The sequence below is a fragment of the Trachypithecus francoisi genome, unplaced genomic scaffold (genome assembly GCF_009764315.1).
Source record: "Trachypithecus francoisi isolate TF-2019V2 unplaced genomic scaffold, Tfra_2.0 Lachesis_group13, whole genome shotgun sequence".
Taxonomy (NCBI): domain Eukaryota; kingdom Metazoa; phylum Chordata; class Mammalia; order Primates; family Cercopithecidae; genus Trachypithecus; species Trachypithecus francoisi.
In genome coordinates, this window is record NW_022681458.1 from 31,199,862 (window position 1) to 31,220,449 (window position 20,588).

General features: G+C 38.3%; 2 protein-coding genes across 11 annotated transcripts in view; one reads left to right on the plus strand and one right to left on the minus strand.

Annotated features, from left to right (window-relative positions):
- KANSL1L (KAT8 regulatory NSL complex subunit 1 like) overlaps positions 1-1,864 on the plus strand; it is a 140,545-nt gene extending 138,681 nt beyond the window's left edge. For 5 of the 7 annotated variants that reach the window (XM_033230421.1, XM_033230422.1, XM_033230420.1 and 2 more), the window contains exon 15: positions 128-1,432. In XM_033230421.1, coding sequence (XP_033086312.1) covers positions 128-358 — 231 coding nt within the window. In that variant the 3' untranslated portion in view covers positions 359-1,432. Of the gene's footprint in view, positions 1-127 lie in introns of all 7 variants that reach the window. The other 2 variants (XM_033230426.1, XM_033230425.1) reach the window with 1 other exon arrangement.
- On the minus strand, positions 1,335-20,362 carry RPE (ribulose-5-phosphate-3-epimerase). Of its 4 annotated transcripts, XM_033230430.1 has the most exons (7): positions 20,142-20,356; positions 13,183-13,262; positions 7,171-7,310; positions 6,649-6,783; positions 5,724-5,810; position 5,365; positions 4,991-5,149 (listed from the first exon to the last, which is right to left on the minus strand). In XM_033230430.1, exons 1-7 carry the CDS (start codon positions 20,261-20,263, stop codon positions 5,085-5,087), a joined length of 630 nt encoding a protein of 209 aa, XP_033086321.1. In that variant the 5' UTR covers positions 20,264-20,356; the 3' UTR covers positions 4,991-5,084. The 4 variants fall into 4 exon arrangements, with proteins under 4 accessions (XP_033086319.1, XP_033086320.1, XP_033086318.1 ...); XM_033230428.1 differs by lacking the exons at positions 4,991-5,149; position 5,365 and adding an exon at positions 1,335-3,616 and having other exon boundaries at positions 20,153-20,362; XM_033230427.1 differs by lacking the exons at positions 4,991-5,149; position 5,365 and adding an exon at positions 1,512-3,616.
- Between the last annotated feature and the right edge of the window lie 226 nt (positions 20,363-20,588).

The window sequence follows — 20,588 nt, forward strand, 5'->3', positions numbered from 1 at the left end:
TGTACATTTATGTGCTAAAAGAACAGAACAATAATTATTACAATATAGACATGTACAGATTACTTGTTAGATGAATTTAAACAAAACAAATTAGTTGAAACTTAACTGAAAATGTTTCCCCTTTCAGTCTTTGTGGTGGGAACGACGGGCTTTTCCACTGAAAGGTGAAGACATGGCAGCCTTATTATGTGAAGATGAAAAAAAGGATCAGGTTGAATGGTCAAGCACAGCTTTCCATGGTGAAATCTTCGGTACCAGTGTACCAGAGAATGGCCACCATCCAAAAAAGCAGTCAGATGGAATGGAAGAATACAAAACCTTTGATCTAGAACTTACTAATGTTAAAAAAAATAGGTGACAGGGAACAGGTTAAGAAAACTATCTAAATGTAGGAAAGATGGGAGGAAATAAAGCACTGTTCAGGATCCCCCATCCCCTCCAGAATAAGAGCATGTTCTGCATGTATTAATCTTTTATGCTGTTTATGAAACAGGCAAGGTAAGTCTGTTTTTCCTTCTGGAACCACCAGGGTAACCAGCTTTTCATCTACAGACAAGTGGTAGTCATTTGTGTTTATCATGCAACTTACAAACACCAAGATATTAATTGCTGTAACTTGATGTCAAATCACCTTACTGGGTAATTTTTTTAAGACTATGTACCCACACCATACATACATACATACACATATATACACATACATACAAACCTGTGCGCCAAGTGACAGCTATTTTTTTATATACATGGTAATTCATTAAAATTGCCTTAATAATATATTAGAATATACAAATATGTGTGTATAAAATAAACATACACACACATCCCCCTATGTAGTTTTTGAAACACTGGCAATGACCCACTCCCCTTGGAAATGCATGTATGAACTACCCTATGAAACATAAGCTGCAGTACAGATAAAACACAGGTTTCCACTGATAAAAGACATCTGAACATCTTGAATATAGAGATTAAGTTTTTTGTTGTTTTTTTGTTCAACATGTTTAACCAACAGAAGTTATTTACAGAAATTTATATACCAGATAACACAAAACTCCTTTATTCAAAATCATTGATATCTTTGGGACTAAACACAGGCTACTTTCTGTTTACTCCTAACAAAATAAAGCAAGCAAATTTGAGTTAAATATTGGTGCAGTTTAATACTATCACATCTCTGAAAACTCAATTTGAGTTTTACCAATTAATGTGTCTCATGAAGACACCAATTTAAAATGAGCCACAAACAGTGAAGTCCTATCAGTATAAAATTTGAAAAAAAAAAAAAATGATTGTATTTCTAGATTAGCAAGAAATTAGTAATTCTGGCTGATTTCTATTTCTAGCTAATTTGGTCATTCTTTGCCATAGCTTACTCTATTCAAATAAACATATATTCTTGCTTGCATCCTAGATTGGGAATTAAACATTTTCAGAAAACAAAGCTTCAATATTTGGATACTAAAGAGTATATATGAAAGAAAATTCCTTTTGAAGCTATAAAACCATTTTTTCTATGTGAAAGTTGAGAACAATTTATATAAATCACTTTTTGTCATGTAAAAAGGCTATTCAAGTTGTACTACCCACATAACTGAAAATATTGGCCATTTGGCCTCATCTGTGAGATTTGACACTAAGTTTTTGTTAGAGATTGGAAATTATACTAGTCCTTTTAAGGGGTAAAAAAATCTAAATTCAATACTGACAAACTTTGCTTGTAGTTTTACTGTACATTTATTTTTAAAGAAAAATAAAACAAAAGCCAGACAAACCCAAGTTGTCCAGGCAGATAAACTCAAATCTTTGTCACATCTGATATTATAATCTTCTATGTAAGTTTTTTAATTAAAGTTATTTCTATATACCTTGTGTTGCTTGTTATTAAATGCGACCTATTCATGGCACAAAGCTTTCCTAAGCTGAAATAAAAACAAACATTAACAAATTTTTACTTTGTAATGCAGGAGGAAACCCAAGCAAGCTCTAGTCTAAGCTTAACTGTTAGCATTCTTACTTTTTGAACCTTATTTCTCAAAACTTATAGTAGCCTCAAGAAGTCTATTGATACTGGTCCTGATATTTCTTGCCATATTTATAACACAGCAAGAGTATTTACAGGAATGAAATAGCTGACACATATTTTTAGACTCTCTATAATTCAGAACAGTTATAAATATTTAGTTTATGGATTGACTCTGCATCCTGTCATCTTTTCGCCTACCTGATCTTTCTTGGAATAAAATAATATATCCTTGGGGTCAAGATCCATAGTTCCAGAATATTCTCAGCCATCTGGTTCTGCTACAGTGTAAAATTAGACTGGAAATAAGACAATGTTAAGTAAAAAGCTTTTTACCTAACCGACCTCCCAAGGGCTCCATCTGTAAAAGTACAGACCAGAAATTCTACCACTTCCCAGATCCTTTCAGGGTACCATCCTACTACTGAGCATTAATTTCTTCATTTTTTAAATGGGGACAAAATATCTGCTTTATTATTACCACTTACTTATAGAGGTGATTTACAGAGTTAATGAGAATATATCAAAGAACTTTATAACTCACGAAATATAAACTTATATAATGCTATCTACTTTGTATTGAGCATATTCTAAATTCTGGGACTAGTACTGGAAACTTTAGGTATATAGTGTTACCTCTTAATTCTCAACACAACCCCACAGTTGTTATAATTACATTTAATGTATAAATGAGTTAGGAGAAACGCAAAAAAGATTAGGTGATTTGTTAAAAGGTCCAGCTAGAAAGGGGCGATCAGAATTCAACCCAATATTACTTCCAGAGGTTTTACTTTTTCCTTTCTACTCAGAGCTAACACAACAGCATTATTTAACGTCCTTAAGAATGGTGGGGAGGAATCACTGAATAACCTGCTTTGACAAAACACCCTGATAAAATCTATGCTTGTATTTTAGAACCCCTGGGTTTCACACATTGTTTTTATAGTTTTCACACATCAAGTGTAAGGTTAAAAGTGATAGATTTTAAGAACCAAGAATATGGTATGCCATCCCACCCAAACTTATAAACAAATCACAAACAACATGAAATAGAAAAAAACCATAAAGACTTCCTTTGCTTTTGGAAAACAGCTGAGAAACAACAAAATTCTTTACAGAAGTACAGACAAAATTTGTTTTTGTAGTGTAGTCAATATGCCCTCCTTAAGCATTAGGACACTTTTCTGTTTGTAACCTTAATACAGCCGTATTTTTACTCTTTATAAAAATCAAGTCTCTCAATAAAAACAGTATCTTACTCACTAATCATTAAGCTGCATTACTAAAAATGTAGTTATACACACCAATTTCTAACCTCTTAGAATATTCTGCACAATCAGTTTTAATCACTGGAATGAATAACTGCTCAAAAAAACAGTGCAGCTTCAATTGCATTATGATTTGGTAGTCAATATTCCTGTTTTCCAGTAAAAGAGAGATTTCATGAACAGAAACATTGGGCTCCTTATGGTTTCATCGATCAAGAGAACGTTTCTGAGCAGCTTCTGAGCAAACATTTCTTAATAGGTTGATCACAGATCTGGGGTCTTCACTCCTCATAATAGCACTGCCAGACACAATCATGTTAGCTCCTGCCTGGAAGAAGTAAACAGTTAGGTTATGCCTCAAAGGAAAATGGAGAAAAACCTAAAACAGAATTCCTGGACTAGAGTGTCTACCCTTGCATCTGTCAACATTTCAATCATATGAGAGCCACTTTGAGATTAAGCAGACTTAAGCAATCTAGTTCAATAAGAAAAACTTAAAATGTTCACAAATGAGGATGTGAGATTATTTTTAAATGTGTCTAAGAAATCATTGACCTTTCTGGTAAACCAACTCTTAATAATCTACATGGTATCTTTGCTACTCTTTAGATAATGTTTAAAAGCCTTTACTCCTCAAGCTCACTAAGGTTTTTCCCAATATGCACCAATGCTTCTATTAGTTACTAAAAAAAAAAAAAAAAAAAAAAAAAAAATTTTATTCTTAATTTGTGAGTGTGAAAGGACAATTATTGCTAAAATGTGAAATTATCCATAAACTATGGCAAAATTAAAGTGATTTCTCATTTTTATGTCAAAAAATGGAATGAATGTCTCTCTTTATACTTCACTGCATTCCAGAATGGTTTTGAAGTGGCTTTAAAAAAGTTTTAATATGGAAGCAAAGAAATGAAAAAAGAAAAGCTAAAAAATTGGGTCCAAATTTAACTCTGAGCTTCCTAGGATTTGATTTGAGGATGGAAACCCAATCTGTTTTGTGATTCACTGCTAGAACAAACAGGGAGAAGTGGGAGAACCACAGGCTGAGGAAAATTTTTCCAGACAGTGTCACTTTATGTATGAGCATTTCTAACAATATTCCTCATAGAAATTATAAAGGTGAGTTTTATAGGGTTAACACTGCAAATATCTCTTCAGTTAACCCATTTATGCCTAGTGTTCCATTACTGGAATGCTAAGCTTGTGGGAGTTCTTCATATCCTGCTGTTTAAGATCATCACCAAGGTCTGATTTTTCACAAAAAAATTTGGCAACCTCTGGCATAAAAGCAGGAGTAGTATATTGGCAAAGCACAGTTTGTACAAAGCAATTCCACAAGCAGTCAAAAGGATATGAGCTCAGTCATCATCTGCCCAGCCCCTCCTGCGTAAGTATTTACTACTGTCAAGCTTTTGATGGGTATATATCAAGCAGAAAAGTGTGACAGTTATACAAGAACCTGGAAGTAGATACACCACACTGTGAAAGAAAAGCAGGTCATGTGAGTTTTATTTTAATCACTTGTGGTGCTACCAGGAGGGCTGGCATCCTCAGGAGCCTGACTATGCTAGATTAGCTATCTGAAAAAAAAGTTAAAAAAAAGTTTTTATTTGTATACAGATAGCCAAAGAGGTATACAGAAACAGCCAAAGGAGTATCAGGCCTAAATTTTAATCAAAAATGGTTCTAGCAAGTTCTTACAAGGAACAACTAAGTAATATATAGGTTCTAAAGAATAATGTAATAATTAGGTCAATTAGATTTCTCTACTTTTATCCCCCTTGGAGAGGAGGTATCTTTTAATTCCCTATTTTGGAAAAATTTCTCACTTCCAAGGCCCTGGAACTTATGATCTTCCCAAGGGCTGAAATTCAACATATTATTTTTTAAAAAAGAACTTTCTTCAGCCTTCCTGAGACAACCAGGATTTACTATTTAACAATTTATGTGATTTTAGAATATCCACTTATGGGCCAGCTGCAGTGGCTCACATCTGTAATCCCAACACTTTGGGAGGCCGAGGCAGGCAGATCACTTGAGGTCAGGAGTTCGAGACCAGCCTGGCCAACATGGTGAAACGCTGTCTCTACTAAAAATAAAAAAAATTAGCCAGGCACGGTGGCAGGTACCTGTAATCCCAGCTACTCAGGAGGCTGAGGCAGGATCGCTTGAACCCTGGAGGCAGAGATTGCAGTGAGCAGAGATCACACGACTGCACTCCAACCTGGGCCACAAAGACAGACCGTCTCAGAAAAAGAAAAAAAAAAAAATTCACTTATGCTGTTTATTTTCCTAGTTGTACATGTGAACAAAAAATACTTTTCCAAGAAAGAAAGTCAACTTAGGAACCATAGAGGGAATCGCTGGCCCATGAGACAATGTCCTGGAGACATACTTGACAGGAAATTGGTCTAGTCAGAGTTGAAGAGCAATCTCACCTCTGCACACTTATGGACAGTGTCAGGACCTACTCCACCATCGACCTCTATATCCAAAGATGGGAACTGGGTCCTCAACCAGTGAACCTAGATATATACATGAGGAATAAGTAACTCCTAAAGTGGATATGTTGGTGGGGGTGGGGGGGTAGACAACCAAATAAACAAAAAAATCCAACAGCCAAAATTAGCAATTAAAACTCCAACTGTCTCACACAATAACTATACCAATACAACATATTACTGGGGAATACTTGGCTTTTAATAGCAGGCTTTGTTCTATTTGGCAAACAGCAATCTGTAATGTCTTTACAGAGACTGTGTGTCATGGAAAGAAGAGAGACAAATCCTCAATAGTCAGTGACAACTTCCAAGAGATTTAAAAGTTACAGAGATAACAATTTCAAAAGAAAATTTCAAGACTCCTAGGCGTGGTGACTGACGCCTCTAATTCCAGCACTTTGGCAGACCAAGCCTGGCGGATAGCTTAAGCCCAGGCGTTCAAGACCAGCCTGGGTACACAGTGAGACCTCCCCTCTATTAAAATATGTAAGAATGAGCTGGGCATGGTGGTGTGCACCTGTAGTCCCAGCTACTCAGGGTGCTGAGGCAGGAGGATCTCTTGAGTCCACGAGGTCGAGGCTGCAATGAACCCTAATTGCATCACTGCATTCCAGCCCAGGTGACAGAGCAAGACTGTCTCAAAGAAAGAGAAAATTTCAAGATAAAGATGTAATACTTCTCTGATTTCCAAATCAGAAATCTATTACAGCATCTATTATATACTGTATTAGAATGATCTGGAAGCATCCCCATCTCCTCACCTTCAGAACAGGTTATGCCTAAATATATAAGCCTTTCAATAAATGCTTACTGAATGAACACACGGTAAAAGCCTCACCCCAAACTCAAATACTTCTTTTACCTTTGGCATCATATCTTCCATGAATTTCTGCCCTCCAAACCCCGGTTCCACCGTCATAACCAAGGCCATATCTATTTGATTAGCCCATGGTGCCAAATACTCAACTGAGGTTCCTGGTTTGATGGCAAGGCCAACCTGTAACAGACACAAATATGCTATATCACACTGACATTTATAATTCCCTCTGTATTACATTATTGTGGCATAGCAGGCCCAGTAGAAATATCTGTTCTTATTTTTCAAAAGTTAACAAGACTATTAAATGTAAGTATTTCCAACAAGCAGTAGCTTTCAGAAAATATTAGTGGAATATATAAATGCTATTTGACAAAGAAGCTAAATCCTGGCATCACAGCTGAAGAACAGCTGCTTAAGTAGGCAATGGGCCCTGACTGTGTCACTGCACTTCAGCCTGGGCGACAGAGCAAGACTCTGTCTCAAAAAAAGAGAAAATTTCCTGTTTCCAGCAAATCTTCCCAACTGAGAGTGAATGTTACAAAACACTCATCACTGGTTTCTTACCTTCATTCCATTCTCCCGAATATCTTTAATCAAAGCCCCTGGGTTCTCAGTAGCCTCAAGATGAAAGGTGTACTGATTGGCTCCTGCTACAGCCATTGGCTTTACCCACTGTTCTGGCTTGGACACCATCATGTGCATGTCTAGAAAGAAAAGACACTTCAAAATATTACTGAAAAATACCTGGTTCATGCTATTGGAAGCCAACCTGTATGCAGTTTTTTGCCACTTCGGATATGAACTCTTTGGGCATCACACAAATCATTATTTCCATAGTTATAATTCAGTATAGGTAGTTTCCTCTTATTTTGAAGACAAGGATTTATTTAAATTCATTTACAAAAACCCTTTTCCCACAAAAACCATACAGTGCTGTATATAAAAAGTTAACATCTAAAAATCAGGAAATCTAGGTCCAGGTCCAGGAAATGCCACTCTACAAAACTTAAAGAATATGTCATATTATCCGTACAGACTAGTTTCCTCTAGGAAAATTAAGTGATTCTTTTCATTTCTTCTTTCAATTTATTGAGCAATTACTGTACTATTAATTATTCTAGCTCCTAGGGTTAGAGCAAAAACATGAAACTCTCCTGTCACAGGGATTACATTCTTAATGGGACAGTCAAACAATAAACAAAATAAGGAAGTAAAATGCACACTAGGTAGGCAGTTAATATGGCTGGTGTGCCTGGGGAAGGAGATACACCAGTCAGAGGTGAGGGAAGCACGTGGTGAGGAAAAACCCTACGGCATTCTGCAGGCCATTGGGAGAAACCACCCCAGTGAAGTGACAAGTTACTATCCACCGAGGAAGCTACGATAGCAATAACCCAGGTGAAAAATGATGGCAGCAATTCAGGATGGATATGTTCTGAAATAAGAGCAAAGACAGCTGTGGATGGATGAGATGTGGAGGGCGAGAAGATCCTCCATGGATAGACAGATGAGAGGAAAATAAAGATGGCATCAAGGATTTTGGACTTATTAACTGGAAGAATGGAACTGCCATTAATTGAGAGGCAAAAGACTACAAGAACAAATTTAGGGGGAAGGATATGTTGACTAAAAGAAACCTGATATTCATTCTAATGCTAAAGCTTGATCCATATAAACATATAAGGTGAAAATGGGCATGGCCTGCTTAAAGATCTTGACTTAAAACATAATAGCATTTCATGAGAAGGAGAGGATAGCTTAAAACAAGCTAAACCAAGAAATAACACTGTGAAGAATCCTGTGTTTGATAAATGGTAGTGAGGAGAGGTTTTGAGTTTTTTATTTTGCTAGAGGAAGCACATTTCTGATACAGCCAAGCTATACTTAAGAAAAAAAAATTCTAACATTCCAGAACAATTATGAAATACAGCAAAGCCTTTTTAAAAAAGTCAGAAAAAGAGAGTATAAAGCTTGACGAATAAAGTCAAGATTAACATTTGTATTTCTAATCCACCAAAAGTAATTGTATGAGAACTTTTTTTTTTTTTTTAAATAGAGAAGAAGTTTCGCTTAACTCCTGGCCACAATTAATCCTCTCATGTTGGCTTCCCAAAGTGCAGGGATCATAGGCCTAAATTAGAACATATTTTAACAGGTAAAACTTTATTTTTAAAAAAAAGTATTAAATCTGGTGTTTCTTATTCTTTGAATTATAAACAAGGAAAATTCAAGCTGGTTGAAAATACCTACTCTATTCATTCCGTAAGTTACCAGACTGCTAGCTAGGTCATCCTTACTCAATCTCTAACATCCAGTAACCACTAGCAACCCTCAATGGAGAATTTCTATGGTGTTCAGGGAGTCAGTAGTTCAGCACATCTGTGTACAGTTAACATTAGATCAGCAATTCTCAAACATTCTATTATCATTCTATTATCTATTACAATCATAATCTATTATTCATAAAATTGGTCAACAATATGCTGATTAAAAAGAATCTAAGTGCTATTAAATTCTACGTTACATTAAAAAAACATTCACTATATATGGCTAGGTGTGGTGGCTCAAGCCTGTAATCCTAGCACTTTGGGAGGCCAAGGCAAGTGGATTGCTTGAGCCCAGGAGTTCACACTCTTAAAAATTAATAATGACCCCAAGAAACTTCTGTTGATATGGGCTATATTTATAGATATTTAATGTATAAGAAATTGAAACTAAGACATTTTAAAGCATGTAATTTTTGGCAGGTACGGTGGCTCACACCTATAATCTTAGGAGGCTGAGGAGGGAGGATGGCTTGAGGCCAGTTTGAGACCATCCTGGGCAACGTAGTAAGACTCCTTCTCAACAACAACAGAATAATTAGCTAGGCATGGTAGTGTGATCCTGCAGTCCCAGCTACTAGAGGGGAGGAGTCAGGTGGGAGGGCTGCTTGAGCCCAGGAAGACTGAGGCTTCAATGAGGTATGAAGGCTACAACTGCACTCTAGCCTGGGCGACAGAGCAAGACTGTCTCAAAAAAGATAACTCTATTACATATTAATTAAGAGTGGTATTGTTTGTTTTCCATGTTTGCAAGTCTTCGGTGTCTGGCTTAATAGAAGACACCTATATTCTCACATCTGTTCCGTATCTAATCTGTTGTAACACAGATGTTCTATGACTTACAATGGGGTTACATCCCAATTAACTCGTCCTGAATTGAAAATACTGTTATGTCTAACTGCATTTCATATACCTAACATACCAAACGTCATAGCTTAGCCTAGCCTACCTTAAATGTGCTGAGTGGTCATTTTATAAAGGTTAGCTGCAATGTGCACTCTGTAAACCCTATCAATAAGCTTTTCATTCTTTGTTACATTAAAACCCATTGTTTGTCTTGTATTTTGAATGGGTATTAAGTACTGATTTACTGAGTTACACACATCTTACAAATAGTGACAGATTTTATTCCATAGTACCCCAAAATTACATTTGTTAAAATAACTACAGATCTCATGAGAAAAGCGTGTTAACTGTTGGGACGTTATCAAATCCACAGTGGGAAGATACACAAGTTCTTCAAAATTCTAATTTTGGGAACAAAACCTGCCAAGGTATCTTTCCTTGAAGAGACAGCCTCATTTAGTTAACGTTTTTAAAAAGCCATTAAAATAGCCAGGTCGGAAAAACCATAGCTCACCTGTCAGTCGCTCTTTCAAAAAAACAGTGTTCTGGAGGAAAGCAGCTAGTTCAGATCATACCTCTATGGTACAAGTAGTTTTCCTTGAGAAAACCATTATGTTCCAATATGCAGCAATGCAGCACAAGTGCTTTATAAGCACTTCCTACTTTGTCACACAAAATATTAAAAAGGCATGTATTCAAGGACCAAGATTTATTAACCAAGGATATTTGATTGCAAATGCATGATGATGAAGAATATAACAATTCCTGATATAGTCCCTGCCTTGAGTTGGTTAAGGCACAAGCAAACTAACTCATCAATGTTTTTGTACCATCAGTAGAAATAATGGCAAATAATTTCCTAGTGTTATGAAAATAGTTTTGATGTACTCTCACGGATGACCTGCAAGGGTCTTAAGGAATTGTGTGAGTCCTTATACAAAGTACTTGAGGATCACTGACTTAGACAATAACAGGAGCAGACTTTTCCCTATCACTTTATTTTGTAGACATTTATTTCTACTCAATATGAAAACTGAAGAGTTAAGAATGTTAGCGTTACATATACAACACAACGTGTAATCTTGGTCCTAGAATACATTCATGTATCAATTATCCAACAACCAAAATCCAAGAATTAAACAAATGTTTCTTAATATAAAAAACAAAGGTAGCTGGGCCCAGTGACTTACACCTACAATCACAACACTTTGGGAGGCCAAAGCAGGAGGATGGCTTAAGCCCAAGTGTTCAAGATCAGCCTGGGCAATACAGGGAGATCCCATCTTTACAAAAAGTAAAAAAATAAAAATAGCCAGGTGTGGTGGCGCACACCTGTAGTCCTAGCTATAGTTGCGGCGGGAGGACTGCTTGAGCCCAGGAGTTCAAGGATGCAGCGAGCTATGATTGTATCACTGTACTCCTGCCTGGGTAATAGACGGAGTCTGTCTCTTAAAGCAACAACAACAACAACAACAACAGAAAGCCAAAAACCAAAAAACAAGGGTCACAAAACCCAAACATTAAAGTAAATGGAGTTCATTTATCTTTCAGACAAAATTCTAGAAATATTAATTAGCAAGTTTATCAACAAATTAAAAACAACAAGAAAAAGCAGATTGTGTGTGGTGGCAGCAACACAGGATTGTTAAAAGGAAAGGCACTGACAGGAAATGATATAGACAAGAGTATGGTGTGACAATGGGAACCCAAATAAAAGGGAGCAAAAAGGAAAAAAAAAGAAAGCATTAAAAAAATTCACACAAGAAAGCCAGAAGCGAGGATTCTGGCCATTGATTGTACAGTGGAAGCAAACAATGCTATGTATTTCATCCACTTCTCATGGTCATGAGAAGAACCTTAATTCATAGGAAAAGTCATGGTATCTGCTATATAAGCTAACTGTGGCTTCAGAAAAAGTTTAGATAATCAGAGGACTATATCCCATTATCTGGAAATTTCAAAATGGTGAACATATTGGTGGAACATTGTTTCCTCATGCCACATAAATGAGGTAATAATGTACATTTTCTTTGGTGTACTCAAAGTAGATGGATCCTATGCAGAGGCTGAAGACTGTATCCAACTGAATTTTCTGTGATATTGGAAACGGTCCCATAGCTGCACTGCACAATATGTGACTGCTGAAGACTTGCAACGCGATTAATGTGAATAAGAAACTTAATTTTTAAGTTTATGTAATTTAATTAAAAAAAAATTTTTTTTTTGACATGGAGTCTCACACTGTCACTCAGGCTGGAGTGCAGTGGAATGATCTCAGCTCACTACAATCTCTACCTCCCAGGTTCAAGAGCTTCTCATGCCTCAGCCTCCTGAGTAGCTGGGATTATAGGAGTGCGCCACCATGCCCGGCTAATTTTTGTATTTTTAGTAGAGATGGGGTTTCACCATGTTGGCCATTCTGGTCATGAACTTAAGTTTATTTAATTTTAGTAGCTACATGTGGCTTATGACTACCATAGTGAACAGCACAGAGTCCTTCATAAAACTGGTCAACAATATGCTGATTAAAAAGAATCTAAGTTCTACTAAATTCTAAGTTACATTTAAAAAACTATTTAGGCTAGGCGTGGTGGCTCAAATCTGTAATCTTAGTACTTTGGGAGGCCAAGGCAGGTGGATTGCTTGAGCCCAGGAGTTTGAGACTAGCCTGGGCAACATGGCAAAACTCAGTCTCTTTTTTTAAAAAAAGAAAAAAATAAATAACACTACTTAAAAAAAGTGTACAATTTCTCATGTTTAAGAGATCTGACAGGTGAGACATTGCTAACTTAATATAAATCACTTGTAGGCCACTAAGTAATCTTAAAAATCTTAATTTACATTGTACTATGACATTGGAGTGAATATTTAGGCACCACTTGTAGAAAGCTCCAATTTGCACAAAACAAATGGCTTCTGGACCATAAATCAACTGATTCATAAACTCATTTAACAATTACACTGAGCCCTGATCATGTCTATGCTTAGCTTTAGGAAAACCACAGTAAATAAAGTAGATTCAATCCCTGCCCTCAGAGTTTACAGTCTAATAAAAGTCATCGCAGATCAAAGGAAGTTCTCAGAGGAAAATCAACAGGTGATAAGATAATTGGATAAAGGTTAATTTGGGAGAGGGCGCTCAAAAAGGCCTCTCTGAGGAACTGACAAATGACTTGAGGCCCAAAGATGTGGCAGCCAGCCAAGCTACTACCTTTCCACGCAGATGAGCCAAGGCCCAGAGGCAGGAAGAAGTTTGGCTTGTTACTGGAGTCAGGCCAATGAAGACCCAGCATAGGGAAGTTGGGGAAAGGGTGCCAGATGAACTTGGAAGTTAAAAAAATCAACCATCCAGTTTTCCTCTACTTGAGCAACACATCCAGCTTCAGATGGTATAACACCCACTTACCAAAGAAAGGGTCCTGGCCTAGCTGCTTTCGAAGGCTTTCTACCACAGGGTGACCAAAGGTGATGTTGGGAACAAAATGCCTACAAGACAAACAAAATCTACTCTGAAAATGTTTTCAATTCAGTTTCTGTATCTCTCTCAATATGAATTCTGACACGGGTTGAGGGGATTGTGTGCAATGTTTTTCAGTTTAATACTTAATCATCAGTATTAAATAATACTAAAAATACTGGGTCACTTTGGTTTTACTAGGTAATGTCTTCTTGACATTTCAACAAATCATGACACATATATTTTCATAACGATTTGACTCTGTAATTCATAACCCATGACAGGTAGAAATGGAGAGATGACAAAACCAGAAACCCTCAGGCTTTATGACTTGCCCAAGTCACACACTAGTTAGTAAGTTCTGGACTCTTAACATTGATCTGAATCCTAGTCTGTCTCAGGAGGCCTGTGGCTACTTCTAATCACTTCTATCACAGGGCATTAAATGACAGTTTCTTTAAACTTTCTTAAAGATGACTAATAAAGAAACGTGATGTGTTTATTGATAATGACCACCTTTCACTGAGGGTTTACTACATGCCAAGCATTGTAATTTACTTCACTTCATCTTCACGACAGCCTTATAGAGTAGATGCTATTATTATCCCCTTTGAAGAGCACAAGATAAATAAAATCCTTAAGTAACTCAGTTAATAATTTGTGAAGTGGATTCAAATTAAGTCTACCAGCTGGGTGCAGTGGCTCATTCCTGTAACCCCAATACTTCAGGAGGCTGAGGCAGGCAGATCACTTGAGGTCAGGAGTTCAAACCAGCCTGGCCAACGTAGTGAAACCCTGTCTCTACTAAAAATACAAAAATTAGCTGGGAGTGGTGGCATGCACCTGTAATCCCAGCTACTCAGCAGGCTGAGGCAGGAGAATCGTTTGAACCTGGAAGACGGAGAGTGCAGTGAGCCAAGATTGTGCCACTGTATTCCAGCCTGGGCGACAAAGCGAGACTTATCTCAAAAACAAAAACAAAAACAAATCAAGTCTACCAGACCCACGCTACTTATCCTTTACCTTACTCCAGTTAATCTTTTTGTTCTATCACTAGTTCACTTAAGTATTTAACAAAACCAGGGCCAGGCACAGTGGCTCACACCTGTAATCCCAGCACTTTGGGAGAACGAGGTGGGCGGATCACAAGGGCAGGTGTTCAAGACCAGCCTGGCCAACATGGTGAAACTCCATCTCTACTAAAAATACAAAAATTCGCTGGGAATGGTGGCGTGCATCTGTAATCCCAGACACTCGGGAGCCTGAGGCAGGAGAATCGCTTGTACCCCAGGAGGTGGAGATTGCAGTGACCGAGATTGCGCCACTGCGTTCCAACCTGGGCAACAGAGCAAGACTCCGTCTCAAAAAATAAAAAATAAAAACAGTAACAATAATAATAAAATCTCCTATATGCAAGTACCATACTAGGTGCTTCAGAATACTGTTTTGTAAAGAAATATGCTCCAGTTCCTGTTTTTCCTAGGAGCTTACCATCTCACTGGCAAGAGATGACAGAGATTGACAGCTAATGACTCACCAGAATTCACAACCCTACTGCTATCGTATAGTTGTCAGTGGGATATCAACTGAGTCAAACCTTCTCATGCCTAGTTCCCTTTACATTCAAGCGACCCATGTGACTTTACATCCCAGTTCCCAGTTCCCTTTACATCTAAGTGGCTTCTGTGACTAACTCTCACCACCGGACTGTGAGTACAAGTAATGTGTGTCACTGCAGAGTCCGGTAGGTTAAGGAGAATTCCTTTCCTATTGCCACTTTACCTTTATGCCAACAAAGCCCTTACAGAATGGAAGAGACACAGAATGGAAGAACACTCACATTGAACTCTTACATGAAGGAGAAACTAGAACTAAGCTACTGAAATCTGGGCTTTGTTAAAGCAGCAGGTATTATCCTATATGAGGATTACAAGAAAAGCTATACAATAACAGGCAGGTAACATGTCATTATAGACAAAATATACATAAAATAAGAGCAAGTATTAGAGAACATTAAGAAAGAAGTTCATGAGATTTACAAAATAGGATTTATAAACATGGGAAAAGAAACAAAGCCTGAAAATGAAGCAAAAGCAGAAACAAGCAAGTTATAGTCAAAGACGTGGAGAGTGGTATTGACCAACTTTGGCTAGTGTAAAAAAAAAGATGGGAGGTGGGTAGTAGCACATTAAAGGCGTCAAAGGCCAAGCTCATTGTCTGGACTTTTGTCCTGCTGGAAATATGAAGTAAGATCTTAGAGCAAGAAATATTAATAAATAAGACAGAATGGGAAATACATTACAAGAGAGTAGGTAATTGCAACTGCCACTTGGTAAGCGGCAAGGAACACTAAGAATGACAAGACAGGCAAAACTGATCGGATCTGTTAAATGATTAGGTGTGTGGGAGGGGAGTTAAAATACAAACTATGTTTAAGGTCTTATAGTTAAGATGACAGGTAGAATGAGTGTTAATAAAAACCAAACTTATGCATGAACCACACACAATTCTAAAGACTTTATATTAAATCATTAAAACCTCACAACAACCCTATAAGGTAGGTACTTTTATTAACTGTATTTTACAGATGAGGAACAGAGGCCCAAGGTCACACAACCAGTAAGCGCTGGGGGCAGGAGTTACACATAGGCACCTGGCTACCAAGTCCAGGCTCTTAACTACTATGCTCATCTGTCCCTATAACAACAACTAACGAAACAAACGGGGAACAAGTCTAGCGGAGAAGAGACTGAAGAGAGAGAGGTAAGGATTCAGGACACATCGGAGAGGGACAGGTAAGGCGGAGGGGTACAGACACTTCCACTCATTACACCTTGGTCTTTGGAGGTTTAATTTCTATCATTAAAAAAGTGATTCTACCATTTGCCTGAGCAATGATTGTCAGGGCTGTGGATAAGATGTATGTGTTTACTTAAAACTTGAAATAAGGGTCGAAGAAGCAGGCAGTAAGGCCTATTGAATGTTTTACAACTCTGGAATTAAAGATCTGAAATTCACATACTGTTCTTTTATTATGCTGTGTAGTCTGGGAAATAGTTTTGTTGTCTTAACAGTAGGTTTCATTTATCATGAAAATAAAAGCATAACATCCACCTCTCGAGTAAACACAAGAACCAAAAAAAAAAAATACACTTCTACTTTTTTGGGAAAACCTAAACAAAACGTATAAAAATACTATCCCCACAGTTATGTGACTTAATTTGTGCTTTTGAAAATCAATTAAATGCTAGGTTCACAAAGTATACTGGAAGAACAAAAATGCAACAGTAGTCTCAAAAAAACCCAAAGGCTATGCTGAGCCATAACAAAAAAGGGCTACAATCCTACACATGAAGTCAGGGTGTCCCAAATTTACCAAACAGTAACAATGAGAGCAGTTCTAATGTATTTACAGTCTCTACCTCAGCCTACTGACTCCAAAGAGGACCAGGAATCTGACTTTTTAACAAATGCCAGAGGGAGTTAACAGACCAGCTTGGAAAACACTTAATTATTTCACTTTAATGGAGAGAAACTTCATTAAAAATTATGCTTCATCATTATCTTATTCTGTCTCTTTTTCCTTTATTTTCTGGAGTCAGTTAACTGTGAAAGAAATAAAATACAATAAAAAGGTATTCCTTTCTCCCAGGGACTCACTGGAATCACACTATAATTTTTTGTAATACAACGAAACAATTTGCTCTCTCACATTCCATCATCACTCCTAAGCTTTACTTACATAATTCTAACACAATCTACTGCAGACAGATCAAGCCATTTACCCTATCTCCTAACAAGGCAAAGATGGTAAGAGGAGGGTTAGAGTCGCTATAAAAGGTACAGGACTGTAACTAGAAAACAATCTTCCTGTGAATCAGGAATCACAAACTCAAATGCTGCTGGGGGTTAGTAGATAACATCAAAGAGCAACACAGAGCAGATAGGGAAAGGCGTCAAATGAAGTACATCCCGGGTGACTAAAGGTGACGCTGCCCCTGTCAGCTCCAGCGCGTGTCACCTTGTAAGACTGAGGACCCAGTGCTGGAAGTCTTTGTTTTTTTGTTTGTTTTTTTCCCCCAAAAGTGAGAAATGCAGCGAAAGTCAGAAATGTGAAATCGTCCTGGTTTTAAATCCTGGTAGCTAATTTAGAAGTTAGTTTGCTAATTTAGAAATTCTTTGCTCTGTTCCCATGGTTAGGATGAACACATTCTAGTCACTGTCCTATCACGATGTATTTATGTGTTTTCTAGTTTTTTTTTTTCCCCAGAGAATCCATTTGTCCTTTGTTTCACATATCCAATCATGCTAGTGCTCCATCTTCCACAGTACTCCCCAAACCGGTTTCTGATTTTCTAAATGAAGAAATTCAGTTGTAATCAGGGGAGAAATTGGAGGTCTTGGTGGGGAGGAGACTAGAAAACAACAAGCACATCCAAAGTGTAATGTTGGATGAGATTTTAAAAAGGGGCCAAGAAAAAAAAACCACAAAGGCAGTCCTGGGAGGGAAGGGACATTGTGGCTGCACTTTCATAGCCCTAGCCTAGTAGACACCACAGCACATCACGTAGGGGCCCTGGCACCAGCTCTGCCAGCCTCTGCTGAATCTGGTAAGACATCAGGGAAGAAGCTGAACCTCCCTACACTGGTTTCCTCCTTTGCAAAAGGGGAATAAAAACAGCTCTTAACTCAGAAAGTAGAGAAGATTAAAAGAGAAATAATTTTAAAATTGTGTGTGCAGAATTCAGTTTTTCCAAACCAAAGTACCTCCTGGCAAAGGGAAAGAGGAATAAATAAAAAAACAAATACTTATTTTTTATTTTTTTGTTCCCAAAACTCTGATCCATAGTAAATACTTTATCTTATTGAGCTCAGTCTGCCACAGAGCTGTGAGGGGACAAAAGCGACTCCTGAGAGACTCCTCCTATTATGATTAAGTCATTCATTCATTCAGCCAATGATAACTAAGCTCCTTATGGTGCTTTTCCAGCAAAGAACACATAGGTGAGCCAAAAGAAAAAAAACCTGGCTTTCAGGAAGCTTATAGGGGAGCAGGAGAGACATGAAATAAGTTAACAACAATAAGTATACAGTTAACAAAAATAAGTATACAAATTATTAGTTGCTTTTTTGAGGCCAAAGAATGTCTTAATCATTCCCTGTAAGCCTAGGACCCACAGGAAGCATTTAATTTGAGACAACACAAGTTGCTGCATTGCTTCCAACCCTGGCTCCACTATTTTCTAGTTACGAGACCACTGTCAGATGATTTAACCTCTCTGTGCCCAACTCCTCGCTGTCAAATGCTGGTGGTAATAACATCAATTTCAAACGGCTGGGTGAGTTAATTCACACACAAAAAATGCCAGAACAGAAATAGTCAAGTGCTCATAAACACTGCTATTATGGTTATCATTAATCCTGACTGGTGAACTGAAACAATTACTTTCACCAACCATTAACTTACTCAAACACAGTTTAATTAAAACCAAATTGCTTTCTGTGTCAAACAGATTCACAAATATATATGTAGCTTATTCCATCCTGGGACCCTCCAGGTGTTTACTCTGGCACAAAAATGTTGCTACTTATCTTTGAGGTACACACTCAGGGTATCACCTGTGACAGTTTAAGGCTTTCAAGCAAAGGTGTCAATAATGAAGTAAATAAGTACAATTACATATAATGGCCAACTAAAGGCCAACCTTTGTGAGAGATAATATTTACTAAACTTCTTACACATTTGGACTATTCTTAGTACTCTACGGTCAAAGTTCCGTCATTACCAGTTGGGTGGACTCCTAAGGTAACTGGGTAAAATGCAAAAGAGAAACAATACATTTAACCACATAGAGCAATGGAAGATAAAACTCTTCAAAGTCAGATTAACATTAAAAAGAAAAGGAAATCATCACCTTTTGAAAATAACACCAATTTGCAAATTGAATGAGGAAACACAGAGTTTTTACCTATTTAAAATAAATTTATTTTTCCATCCCCACTCAAGATATGATTTTTATAGTCAGTTAACAGTGGGGCTCAGAGAACTACTTCGCAAACCCAGGAAGGGCCAAGCTGCAAGTCTGTCACAATCTTCTGTAATCTTGAGGGAGTCTTACTATTTTCTGTGGGGTTGTTTCCTCATTCTATCACCAACTTCAGAAACTAATATCCTGATTCCAAACAATATTATGTGCTGTATCTACAGTGCTTAAAAATTACTTACAAAAAACTGACCTCCCTGAAGAGCAGGGTGCCTGAAGAGAAAATAGGAAATCAGACTTTTAATAATGATGTAACTAACAATTACAGAGAACTTAATATACGCCAGGCACTGTAAACCTTACATGTACTCGCTCATTTCATCTTCCAAAGATGCCTAAGCGGTAGGTTCTATTAGTAGTTCCATTTTTCAAATTATGAAACTGAAGCTCAATGAGGTTAGTGGCTTGTCCAAGGTAACCCAGCAAGTGGCAGAACTCGGGAACCTCGCTGCAGGTGCCAACTTTAATCGTTACAGAAGTCTGTCTCCCCAGCTTTGCCACTAACTAGCTATATGAGCTTGGGCAAGTCATGCTTCTCCCCTTGGGCCTCAGTTTCTGTAGCTGAAAGTGAAGAAACGTCCTAAAGATTTAGGTCGCTTCCGGGTCCTAAGTGATGGAAGACCACACGTTACGTGGGGGGGAGGGGAGGAATTGAGGTTTGGGATCCGGCCGCAACCCAGGATGCCGCGACAGTTCTGCTCCTGCCAGAGCCTCCAGGGTTCCTACCCAACTCCTCTTCTAGCATCGCGTTCAGCGTGAGGCGCTCGGTGGCACAGGGACGCGGTACATCCAACAGGCACTCAATTAAGGTGCGCTGATCCCGCCCCCCGCGCGGCAAGCCCGACCGGAGCCCGGAGGAGTTACCCGTCCATTACATCCAGGTGCAGATAATCGGCCCCAGAGTCTAGCATCCGGAGGCACTCGGCCCCTAAATTGGCCAGGTCGCTGTTGAGGATGGAAGGGCCAATCTTGCAGCCCGACGCCATACCGCTGGCTCCCCAGAGCAAGTTACCCCACGAGTACCCCGGCAAGACTAGAGCGTCACTCCGATTGGGCGGGCAGTTTTGGCCCCGCCCCTTCTCCGTACAGGCTTCCGGACTGTACTGGAAGCAGCGATTCTGCGGTGAGGAAGTTCCGCCTCCTCCTGGCGTGAGGCGGTCTCTGCCGTCCGCCTGGGGCGGGGCGTGACACATGGGTGTTGTCTTCCTAGTTCTGACCTTCTTATGCTGTTTGGATTTTAAAGTCCTCGCAGTACTCAAGGCGTTTCTTAACCTTTTTCGCTTTGCTTCCCCTGCAGTTCCTTCTCCTCGG